Source organism: Emydura macquarii, unplaced genomic scaffold, assembly GCF_026122565.2.
Source record: "Emydura macquarii macquarii isolate MOO-44397 ecotype Brisbane River unplaced genomic scaffold, CSIRO-AGI_Emac_v2 contig_1043, whole genome shotgun sequence".
NCBI lineage: Eukaryota > Metazoa > Chordata > Testudines > Chelidae > Emydura > Emydura macquarii.
In genome coordinates, this window is record NW_027131180.1 from 2212097 (window position 1) to 2225296 (window position 13200).

The 13200-nt window shown below is 38.8% G+C and overlaps 1 protein-coding gene across 1 annotated transcript in view; it reads left to right on the top strand.

Annotated features, from left to right (window-relative positions):
* PHEX (phosphate regulating endopeptidase X-linked) overlaps positions 1–13200 on the top strand; it is a 129839-nt gene that overhangs the window by 89729 nt on the left and 26910 nt on the right. Inside the window, exons 13-14 of the mRNA XM_067545292.1 lie at positions 4–81; positions 6269–6372. Coding sequence (XP_067401393.1) covers positions 4–81; positions 6269–6372 — 182 coding nt within the window. The remainder of the gene's footprint in view (positions 1–3; positions 82–6268; positions 6373–13200) is intronic.

The following is a 13200-nucleotide window of genomic DNA, read 5'->3' on the forward strand; positions in this document are numbered from 1 at the left end:
AAGGCAAAAGCAGTTTTGGCAAAAGTGGGTTACCCTGAGTTTATAATGAATGACACGTATATTAATGAAGACATCAAAACAGTAAGTGTAAAATGTATCATTTTCTTTCTTTATGGTGTGTCGCAACCATTTCTTTCGTCTTCTCCTTTTAGCTATCCAGAATCAGAGCAGTTATGTTATTTTTAAACTCGTGCCAGAAAACACCAATTTTTCCCCCCTTCCATGCCACACTTTTCTCGTGGCCTTCTGCTTGATTTGCCCCATTACCTTATGGTTCTGAAGTGAGCACACTGTCTCGCAAGACTGAAATCTTAAAAGAATGATAACATTAAACATATTGTGTTGGTGATAACCTAGCTTAACCACAAAGGAAAGAATTGAGCATTGTGATGATGGAAGGGTCTGGGGAGGTTCTGTGTGCTAAAATAGCCCTGCTTCTCTGGCCCTGACATTGATGCATGGTAGGAAGGAGGGCTATGAAAGGGGCAAGCTGCAGTCAGCAAGAGGGAAGCCCTGAGAAGCGAGTGGCTGCTGAAGCAGTAGGAGGAACCCCCATAATAGAGACACTGCCCCAGCTCTGTGAACCCTAGGGGAAAGTCCAGTACAGAGAGACTGATTTGGCTGCCTGGCCATAAGGACTCCAGTAAAGCAGCTACCCAGGGACCCCTAAAGTAAGGTGGTGCCACTGACCTTTTTGCTTTTTGTTGACCCCAGGAGGGGCTTGTTCTCTGAGTCTGAACTTCTTTCCGCTATCTCTAAACAAAGTAAGCAGACCAACAAGAGTGGGGCACAGAGGAGACACGTGCGGGGGGGATGCAGGGGCATGTGGATCCGCCCAGTTTTACTGCTTGTCTTGTACCGAGCATGCTCACAAAGATGGAACATGCTCAGTAACACTGCTGAAGCCAGCTGCCCTCACTCTGCTCCCACACTATTGGCAGGCCTGGGTTGTCTTGGTGGGGTCCACTGCAAGGACTAAGAGGCTGGGGTTTGGATTGGACCAAGCCCGTGATGGTAACTGTGTGTCAATGGCCTCAACCAAAAGAGGAAGGTACCTTGGAGAGGCTCTTTTTACAGCATGCACATTGGAATATTTGTTTTACAATAACATTGTATTATTGTATGTGTAACTTGGCCAATACAACAGATTGGCCATTGTGATGCAGCTTAATCCCCATCACCTATAAGGCAATGGAAAGAACCTGAAATAGTCCTGCACCACACATAGGCAGGGATTAAATAATTGCTTGTGCCATATAAGGAGCTGAGGGAGCTTATTTGAAGTGTGAAGACCCAGGAGAGAGGATGTAGAGAAGTCCCCTCAGGAAGGGCTTGGCTTAGGCAGACTGAGGAAAACTGTGGGGACAGAATTTATCCCTGTTGTGGGCTCAGGAAGAGGGAGAGACAGCAGAGAAGGTGGAATTCTCCTGCAGGGAGAAATCCATAAGGAGCAGAATAAGTACCTGTGGGAGGGAGCCCTGAGAGAATAAAAACAAAAGACTTCAGTAACCCACCAGAGCAAAAGAATTATTCATATTTGTTTGGATTTTCATTTGAACTTTTTGGTTATCCTGGAAGTGGTTTGAACTTTGTGACTTTGCTGGAGGGCTGAGTCATGGAAGACCTAGTGAGAGGCAGACGGCCAATAGGAGTCACTGGAGCCAAGCATACCAGAGACATTATGCCTGGACACGAGTGCATGATTCAATGTACTGTACCTAGAAGCCCCAGATAAGATACAGTATTATAGCCTCATTTTGCCAAGCACTGTTCAAACACATAGTAAGAGAGAATCCCTACTCCAAAGACTTCTCAATCTCAATAGACAAAACTGACAAAGGGTCGTAGAAAGGAAGTATTTTTTTCCCCATTTTACAGATGAGGACTGTTGCATAGTGTGAATGAAGTGACTTGGCCAAGATGCCACAGGAAATCTGTGGTACAGCCACAAATTAAACCAAGATCTCTTGAATCTCAGTCTAGTTCTTAACAAGACCATCTTTCCTGAAGAATACGTTGTTTTTAGTTCAAGGAAAACCTCAAATAGCCACCAACAGGACTTACATCTACATCAAGATGAAATAACAGAAGATATTGCTTCTCAGGCAAGGGAAAAATCTTTACTTCATCACCAGTGTGTCCACAGCTTGTTTGCATGGACAAATCAAGGAACTTGACCTACTGGTATGATAAGTATAAATTACTATAAGGAATGTCAAAACTTTCGTAGGCTTAAAATTATCTGATATTCATGGACTCTTTTGCAATAGTGGCATTGCAAAAAAAGTGCTCCAGTATAACTTACAATAATGCACAAAACAAACCAAGGCACTGTTAAATATGACATAGTTCACTCAGAACTCTAAGATGGAAAAACTCAGCAAATCTGGTCCCTGCTGAGGGAAACAGTGTAGAGAGGGGATATTGTGAACTTTATCATCTGTGTTAATGGGACAAAGGAGAAACCATTCAGGAGATGGAATCACTCATCCACATAAAAAGCAAAACAATAGGCTGGTGCTGAAGTGTAACTTTGTCCCAAGCTTGAGAATTTTTTGAATTTGGAATATGAGCAGGCTTTATGAAATATTAGCAGCCTTTTTTCTTACATGGCTAGTCATATTTGAGAAATTTGGTAATAGATTGGAAACTTGTGGCAATGTGAACCCTCATTTGTAAATGAGGCTAACATGAATAATGATAGAGCAGCGATGCTAGATTCCTTTGAGGTGGAGGTGTGCAAAATATTTGCAAAATTACTGAAACATCTCTTTGAACATTTCGTAAGCAAAATGGGCCTGTTTTCATGTGAAAACATATTATTTCATGTAATAATAGCTGTAGAAATAAATGTTTTTCACATGTTTCCACAATGTACACAGCTATATCATCAACATTTTTCTCAAAGTGAAATTTTAGGAAGTGAAAATTGCAGTAAAGAATTTGGCAAATTTTTCTATTGAAATCTTCTAACACATTTAATTTCTCACAGCTCTAGTTTGAGGCTGGTGCTGACTTATCTCTCTCATTCAGAATTATACGACTCACCTAAAACAGAAAAGTAGGACTTTTTCATTTTAAGCACTGATATAGAGGACTCCCTACTGATTGACCTACTCTGATGATTTATGAGAAGTAGATATTTGTGCTCTAGAAATTGTTCTGAGTAACCGATTCATTTCACATAAGCCACGGGATAGCAATCAGGTCGTCATGACCTATAGTCACTGACAGCACAGGCTGGATTCGAACCAGTGACCCATATGTGAAATCCCTAGTATCCAATTATCAATCCTCTGAGCTGTTCAGTGTAAGCAATCGTGTTTTGTATCTGTCTCCACCACTGTTGTGGTAAAACATTTATTGGTCCTTAGGGTACAATTTGAAAAAAAATAAATAGCTGATGTCAATTATTAAAACTCCCAGGGACGCTCAAATTTTGCTCATAAACATATCATGTTTAAATGTATACTTGGGCTTAGCTTGTACTCCTCAGTTGTCAGACTCATTAACTCTTTGTGTACCCTAGACCTGCATTAAATGTAATTCTGCTCTTTCCCCTGCAATTTTTAACATTAATTTACACCCAGATTTGTCTGGCTAGATACTGAAAAACACCTAAGCCTCCCATGGCATAGTAGATATCTGAGTGTAACATTTGATTATGGCAATAAATGATAGAAGAAAATAATAAAAAAAGGTTTTTAAAACCCTAATTTTAAAAATGGTTTGAGTATTTGGTTTACTTAGAAAAGGATTTCTTGCTGATATCTATATAAATAAGGGATCCAAAACTATTTAGCTGATGGCACAGCAAAGATTTTGAAACAAAACTCTTGATGTAATAATTCTCATATTTGAACATGCTTCAGGACAATGGCCACCTCTCTCTCTCTCTCTCTCTCTCTCTCTGTGATAACCTTCCAGTCATATTGGGGACCTGATATGAATTGGAGACCCTGAGCTCTATTGTAATATAAGCAACACATAATACAATAACATATATGAAACACATTTATGGACATTTATTTGCATACTTAATCTGGGGAAGCAAGCTCAAAAAGTGAGTAGCAAACAGGGTTCATAACTATTGCAGAAGAATACTAAATAATACACAAGTAACTTTAAATGTGGCTTGCAAAGAATCAGTCCTTGAGGTTAAATGAATAGTAACCAATATAAACTAGGATACGCTCAGAGGCTCAGATCCACCCTCCTAAATAGTTTCACACAGCCACCTTTTTATATGTAAAGCAATAAATCTTAGCACAGATGATATTCCATTCTGATCCAGTATCTATCTCATAGCCATGCAGGACTACTACTGACAGCTTTATGCCAGCTTTATGCCATTGAGAATCAGAGAGTTCCAGCTTTCCTATGGACACACACACACCACTTGCTTTTAACCCAAAGGTATTGGACCTTTAAACTTGTGACCAGAGCTGGTTGGAAAACAGGAACATTTTTCACACATTTTCATGAAAAATTTGTCCCATTATTTCAACAGAACACTGTGAAATTTGAATTTTTTCAACCAGGTTTAGATATGGCATTTTTTTATATGGGTGATATTAGGTCATGTCAGTCCACCCCGCTGCCATGGCTTCCAGTCCACGCCAACATCCTTCCTTCAACCATCCAGTGAGAAATGGCTATGATACGCGAATGCAAGAAAGCTCTCGCTAACCAAACATTCCCACTCCATGATAACCTTGTTTACTTGCCTCATACTCACCACTGACCATTTTGGGCAGCTGGAGAAGCTCTTCTGTCATCCAAGTTCAACCCAAAAGACACCTGACGGATGCAATGGGCTGGCTTTGATGTAAACAGCATGCACCTTTATATCTGTTCCCAGCATTGAACCACCTCGTTTCTTGCTCTGCCAAATATAGTGGATGACCATCAACCGTATTAGGACATTACTTGAAAGATGTGCACACCTGATGCACAAATAGAGAATGAAAGATTGCCACAGTGTGAATGCGGAATTCTCCAACACATCTAACATATTGTGAGCGAGTGCCCCCATCTCATTTCCAGGAAGTGTAGCAAAAGTGCACTCTGCATCTTCTGAAGCTCTCGAAAGGAATTTAGACCTTTCTATTAACTTGTAAATGTTGCTATCACCTTATGAAATAAGATTTCAGTTAGCTTTTATGGTTCTTGCAGCTTAGATACCAGGTTTAATAGCTAGAATTATACAGATATATAATAATAATATAATTTTTAAGACTAACCAAATCATTTGCAAAATAGTTTTTCTCTAATGTGGCAAAAACTTAGTACATGATAGTGGGTGTGCTATGAAGGTTTTATCAGTGCTCAGGACTCAATTTTGCAAGGTACTGAGAACTCTGTCTCCAATCCAACAGAGCATATAAAAGCACAGCAAAGCACGCATTGTATCTTAAGCACATAAGTCATCTCACTGACTTCAGTGGGTCAAAGGAGGATTGAAATCTCATTTGGGATGACTCGCATAACTCACTTCTGATGTCACTATAAATGAGTAACTCACCCATCCGAAATCTAAACTGATAAAACCATCATACCACATCATTCCATAGTCTTTTCTCTATAGCCATACGTTGGTATTGCTGGTAGATCTGGAAAGGTGGTCTTGTCTAGTATATTTTAAAGTTCGCATACTTGTTATTTGAATAACTTATTTAGGTATAAGTGTGGGATACATGTTATATAATTATTTGTATTATAGTAGCACATAAAGGCCCAACCAAGATATCCAGGCCTCATTGTGCTAGGTGCTGTACAAATGCATAGTAAGAGACGATCATCCCCCAGAGGGCTTATACACTGAATTAACAAGACAGACAAAGGAAATATTACTATTTCCTTTTATAGACAGGGAATTGAAGCACAGTGGTGACTCACTCAGTGTCACATAGACTGTTTGATGTCAGGTCAGGGAATTGAACCGAATATCCTAAATCCCACCCCATTATCTTTACCATATGACCATCCTGACTCCCAAGGTGGTGTGGAGAGTGTTGAGATCTCCCTGCATACCTGCTCTGCTCAATATCCTTCCCTTATGCAGGGCAACCCTAGAGGTTTCACAGTGTGGAGGCCCTTGGGAAGCATTACGCAATGGGGTGGATTTTATCCTAGCTGTTGTAATGTGAATAATAATGATGACCAAAAAATATGAGTTGGTTATATCGTTACCGTTGAAATTCTGATTCTTTTAACATCATCTTTGTTTCTGTTGGTCATGTTTAATGGTTATGATTTATTTACACAGATGAAGTTTTCAGAAAATGACTATTTTGGCAATGTACTGCAGACCCGCAAATATTTGGCCCAGTCTGACTTCTACTGGCTTAGAAAAGAAGTTCCAAAAACAGAGTGAGTAGGCAAACATATACATTGAATAAAATTACACACAGTGCCTCTTTGTGATGGAATTACTACTACAGAAAACAATAATTACTCAGAAATGCTTGTAAATATTTATATCTTGATTTTTTTTAGAAAAGTTCTGGGCAGTCCTATTCTAGTGCATCATTACACTCTTTATATTCATGGATCTTAAACGTTTAATTTAATGAAGAATAAAAAGACTAATTGAATCTCAATTAAAATTGGATTATTTCTCTTGGTCCCAGTAAGAATTTAGAATGGCACAGCAGGGATTTTATTCAATAAATTTTCCATTAATAGAATATTAAGAGATAATATTGTTACTACTAATAGCAGCCAGCATTGTTAGTTACCTGCCGTTGATCGCAGTGATGTGGAATAAGAGATAATTAGTTTCAATTTAACATTTTAAATTTACTTTAAAAGACCCATGAAGATGTATTGTATTGTATACAATAGTCTAACACATATGAGTAATGAAGTTTCTTTTCTTACTGGTAGGTAATCAAATCTTTAACGTGCTAATTAAAACATATATGGAAATCAGTTAGTGTAATCGCACTATTTAAAAATGACTACTTTGGTGTAAAACCTTTAAAATTAGCTCTGATGTATAGCTATGCTGGTCATATTTCATATAGGCATTGTCATCTTTAGGTTTAAAGGTCATTTTCCACAATACAACTAAATATGATAGTTGTCTTCAATATATTATATTATTAATACCTATAAACCAGATTCTGTTATCCTTACTCACAGTGGGTTTCACCTGAACCGCGAGTGGTCCCCTTGACTCAGTGAGACCACTCAAGGGGTGATGTACTGTAACCCCTGTTAGTAAGGGGTATCAGAATTTGGCCCTATATTTTTGAGGCATAGGCTGTGGTTTCAGCTTAACTTCAACAGTGAGTGTCACTGCTAAAATCTCATGAACACATTACTTTGAAAGCAGAAGAGTTAATCCTGAAGGGATGATTTTGAAGACACTCCTATAGGCTTGTATGCCAGAGGTAGATCATGATAATATAGTCTCTTTAGCCTCTCATGAGTTTCCATAGAGCAGTGAAATAACATTTGCTCCTTAATAGAAAAAGAGATAAACCTCCTCTACTCTTCAATCCCATGGAAAGAATTTGTTAGCTGTGTTAATGTGCACTGAATAGGTTCTTAGCATGAAGGGAAATGTCATTTTCAAGGAAATTATTTGGCAGGTAATCCCTGAAATATACACCTATAGGGCCATACTCTGAGAATTGCCACATGAATAATATGCTTAAAAAATAAGGGATTTACTCCCCTTATCAACGTGAGATAGAAGGTAATTTTTCCCTCTTGTCCTGTTTTTCCTCATTCAAGGAGAACTTTAAGGCAGCCTTCTGATCATTTTACTTTCACTGTAGTATGGTAGATCAGGTCTGGTCTTTCTGTGCCCTGTATGCTATGTTAAAAAAACTTTTAACAGACATAATGTTTATATAGGGAGAGATTGTGGCTCACCCTATGCCTGTGTGAATTGGAGTAAGGAGGTCTAAAGTGCCCCTTACTCTCCTGGGTGTACTAACCTACTCGTAGTGTGGATTATAGAGTGATGGGGCAGAGCGGCCTTCGTAGGGTCACTATTTCACCTCCCGTGCCAGATAGCGGGGAGCACGCCGAGCCTTGACTCACCCCCCCCCCCACCACCACAATTGCTCCAGGAAGTCTAGCTGCACTGGTAAGGGGGAGGAAGTGAAACCTGCCAGGTAAAGCACTGGTGCAGATTACTTACCCCATGGAGCAAAAGGGGGAACCAGGGACCAAGTTTTGACGCAGTGAGTCACAATTTAGTTACTAGTCTGTTCCTTGGACAGCAAAACTACATGCTACCCCTTCCTCAGAGCTCATAGCAACCCCACAACTGAGCACATGATAATCATAATGTTGGGTAATTATTCTGCCTATATGTCTTTGAAATTATACATAATGGATAATGTTTGAACTATATATTCTTGCCATGCATGAAACTAGCTAAAGCATTAAGAACCACTAGTGTTTCCTTTATAAACTCCTACTTCACTTGTAGGTGGCTATAATTCAACAGTAATAATGCATGCTAGGCTAAAATGTGAGATGTGGTCTCAAAAAAGATCAGTTTCGTCACCATTATGCTAAGACCAGATGATTATACTTCTCTGATGTTTTTACAGGGGAGCTAAATGTTTTTCTCTTTTTCATGGAATTTTGCAGGCCATTAGTTCTGGTTGTGGTTTGATCCCGTGTATGTATAATGAAAATAATTCAAACACCCTCATTATTTGGCTTCTGTCTGTATTCAATGACCTTTTACAAAATGGTTTGATATGAATGCCTATATTGATATCAGGAGACAGCCCAGAATGTGGATCAATAAATACTGAGTATGGATTTTCCTGGCTATGATAATGGCTCTGATAGAATAATGATATTAACCAACATAGTAATATAACCAAAAAAGTATCAAAGCTGTATCAATTTACCAGATAGGACCGGTTTCTGCGCAAATTTTCCTCAGCACAGGAAACTAAAAGGAAAATCCCAGAGATTGTTCTCTTAATTATCAAAGGGCCAGAGAATGGGTGGGAATCACAAATAGGAGGAGACAAAGGATTGTGGAAATGGAAGTGGAAGTGGAAATGGCTGGATGTTATGTATATATGGGGGTGGGTGCTGGTTAGAATTAGAACTGATAAGAAAAAAATTGAAATCTAGCATTTTGACAATTTTTTTAATCAAAGTTTTGACAATCCTTAACTCACCTCTGCTTTTAATAGGATTAATGAGCAGAGAGAAGCATGCTCAGCTATTTCTGTAACTAACTTGTGCCCCTGGACAAGTCACTTACCTTCTATGTGGATTAGTGTACTGCAGAAAAGAAGGTTTAAAAGGAGCCATCTGTGACTTTCACCCACTCTTTGGGCATCATTTTAAGTGGGTGATCTGGCTGTAAAGATGGGTCCAGCATGACCCACTTTCTCAGCATGTCCTTGTTCCTCACTGCTTCCCCTGCCCTGGGGAGACTGAAAGCGGCCTGTTTTGTAGGTGCTTAGTGCCTCGCCACCTATGTGCAAAAGAAAGTGCATTTGACCAGAATAACAGGTGAGAAGGAGGAGTGGAGTAAGCATTAAGAAACTTAGACTTAAAGTAGAGGCAGACTATTTATGTTTTCTTCTTATTTTAAGTAAAGGATCATTTCCCCCCCTCAGTTTCTAGCATATTAGTGACCTTATACAGCCTTTTGCTTCTAACTAACTTAAGTGCATTATGGATTCATGTAATTCATTTTCTTTTTCTATATATGATCTTTTCCATTTAATTACTTAATTTTTTATTACTTTGAATTAGGGGAATCAAATTCAATTATACCTGAATGACCTCATCTGAGACCAAATCTCTTTCCAAATCTTATCTGAGTGAAAAGAGCAATCTACATCCTCATTTAAAGCTTTGGGGAGAGATGTTTTATAAAATATTTTTAGCTTTAGCTTTTCCTCCAGTGACTTTTCGCACTTCCTACTCCCCTCCTTTCATGGTTGCCATTGTAGTACCCTCACCTTTAGCCCAGAAGGGAGGAGGGCAAATACCATGGTAATGGATGGATGCAGTATAAAAATACAAACCCAAGAGAACAGCTGCCTCTCCAAAGCCAATAACAGTGGTGCTTTCACATCTGCCAGAAGATGCTGCTGTTTCTTTTCCTTTTGGATGTAAAGTCTGCAGTGGTGGGCTCCAAAACCCATAAAACATCCATGCTTTCTTGCTAATATGTGATATTGCAACACTGCTGTGCTGCAACAGTGAAATAATTTCATTACATGCCAATCAATAATAGGTGAAAATAGCACTAGGTTTATAATTTAATTGGTAACTAACAGAGGCTGGAAACTCACAAGTACTTATGTCACTGTACTTTCTTCTACCCTTATGGCTAGGTTTTATGGCACAGGTAGTATAGAAGATCAAACACTGTTCTAAATTTTTTGCACAACCTAGTGTATAAGTCCAAAAAGCCTGAGTTCCGGATGGATGGCAGAGCAATTTATTAATTGACTTCATTTTAGAATGTAATATACAAATGTAACATTACCTTAATATAGAAATGTAACACTATCTTCCAGGTTTTGGTGTCTTAATTTGCCTTGTGTTAAAGTCCATCACTGAAGGGTTTCATCACCTCATTGAAGGGGCATGACAGATTCTGAATGAAGTTGTATTTTGTCTGAAGTGATGCAATTTCAGTTGATTCACTATGATTCCTCTCATGAAACATGCTACCCAAGGCATAATGGCCTTTGGATAAGGTCAGGGAGCTCTTTCCATGTGTAAAGACTGGTGTAGAGGAAAGTGCAGAGGTTGTGGGAGAAGAGGACAAACACCTGGATTGAAGCTGAAATCCTGGTGGAGACTTGTCTATATTCAGAAGCACTTTAACATTCAAATACAAATGTTCAGTATTTCGATGTGGCCCTTGAGGGTTCCCTTCTCAGACAGAAGAAATCTAAATTAGTCCTGTAGCCTGGTGAAATTTGTCCTGAGGGTGATGGACTGCATCATTCAACAATAGTGGCTCTGACTGTTGCTGTGAATGGATGTGAAATTGAAATGTCATAAAACATACCAAACTTTTTTATTTCTTGACCCTTCCTTCTCACCATAAGTACCTGTCTTCTTCTGACTTTCATTATTTTACTAAAATATCTCCACCATTTCATCACGTTATTACGGACAAATTTTTCTGAAAAAAGCTTTCAGTTTCTCCTAAAAAAAAAAAAAAAAAAAAAAAAACTCTGCGGGGAGGATTACCCTAGGCAATTAGAGTCCATGAAAGGATGGATATTTAAGATATTTACTGGGCTGTGACAGGCCATGACCCACCCTGGGGGACCCAGCTCCTCCTACCTCAGTCTATATACTGGGTCATAACAGGCCATCAACATTTACAAATAGGTCCTGAGCACTGCTTTAGACCATCTCTTTTAGATGATACTTGGAGCATTTTCTATGCTTGAACTCACAAGGGTTTCTCGGCTTCCTCATGACGAAACATAGGTTAGGAAGACTGTGGGGTTCTGGGAAAGGATAGTGTTTGGTGGCCTCAGGGCAGGAACCAGAGACTGTTGGAAATTAAAGAGGTGATCTCTGAGGCTGTGTAGCTTGGTTTTAAAAGCACTGAGGTACTGTATGGTTAAGATTTGGAAGAGCATTCAAGCAAAGGGGAATCTCTGAACCTCCAGGGCACCCACCATCAGTAGTTACGTTGGTACAAATCCTGTCTTCAGTGACAGTTTTACCCAAGTAACGACTTCAGTGTCAGGTGTGCATTTTGCAGCACGGTACATCTTTCTAAATTTCACTTTCAAATTTCACCTTTCTAAAAGGAAATGAAAATATTTTAAAGCAGAGCAATCTAGAAGGGATTCCTCAACATTTATCTTTCAATATTTATTTTTGTTTTTTTACCTGAGGGTTTTTGCCTCCTAAGACCTGAATTCAGAGTTGAATGTTTTTATAGCTGCATTTGAATGACATCACTAACCCTTTAAAAATAACATTCCTTATACTGTTTTAGATAGTAGTGAAGTCATTAATTGTAGCAACAGAAACCTTGAACTCAGCTCTTGGCAGGTAAGTAAAACCAAGTGGTTTTCTATACTAGTTCGCTCCTGTTTTAAATTCATTTAAAAATATTTTTCTCTCTATTGCGCATGTATCCCGTTAACTGGGATTTTAATTTGTCTCTCTCTCTCCTATGATCCCATATGGCCCACCATTACCATGAAAGCACCCCACAATCTTTAATGCAGTTATCCTCACACACCCCTGGGTGGTTGGGAAATGCTATTATCCCCATTGTACAGATGGGGGCAGTGAGGCACAGAGAGGATAAGGTCCAGATATTTCAAAGGTGTTTAGACATTGCTCCACTCAGTATTGGAAGGCTTAAGTAACTTAGATGGCAAAACCACCTTTTCAAAAGTGAATTAGGCACTTAAAGAGCCTAAGTCCCATTGACTTTCAATGAGATTTTCTGAAGATGTTGTTTTAATTTTCTGAATTTTTGGTCTTATATACTGAAAAATTTCTAGCATCCCATGTGATAACTCAAGTTTTTTCCTTTAGACGTACAGACGTTTATTACACCTGGGCCTAATTTATCAGAAATTACCCATAATTCTCATTATTTTTATACTTAATTTTATTTTAATTTTAATTTTTTTATTTTAAAAATCAAGGGTTAAATTCTGTACCCATTGAAATCAAATGGGAAATTCCAGTATTAACTAACCTACCTGTGTAAAGGTCCAGTCCTGCTTATATTGACACACAAGTAACTTTACTCAAGTGAGTAGTGCCACTGGAAACAATTAAGGAATAGGACTAACTATTTGAGTAATGTTACTCATGTGCATGAGTCGGATCAGGTAGGTAAATAAATATATTAATCATTTTACAGATGGGGAAACTGAAAGGTTAAATTGCTAGTCTAGACCATACAATGAATCAGTGGAAAAGCTGGATTCGAATTTCAGGAGTTTGTCACCTAGTCCTTTGCATTGTCCCCTAGCCAACAGTACAGAATGTTTCACCTATAGGCCATTGGTTAATAGCTGCTGAAAGCTACTGCAATCTTTACCAGTGATAAAATAATTAGCAGTAGTTGCTGAGTGACCTACAGAATGCTGAAATCATTTGTTTTCTTTTCTCTGTTCCTGTTCGGGATATGTCTATATTATGGAAATCATCCTAAAAGTAGTCACCTTGTCAGGGCTTGCAGGAGAGAGGCCAAGGACTGAAGAG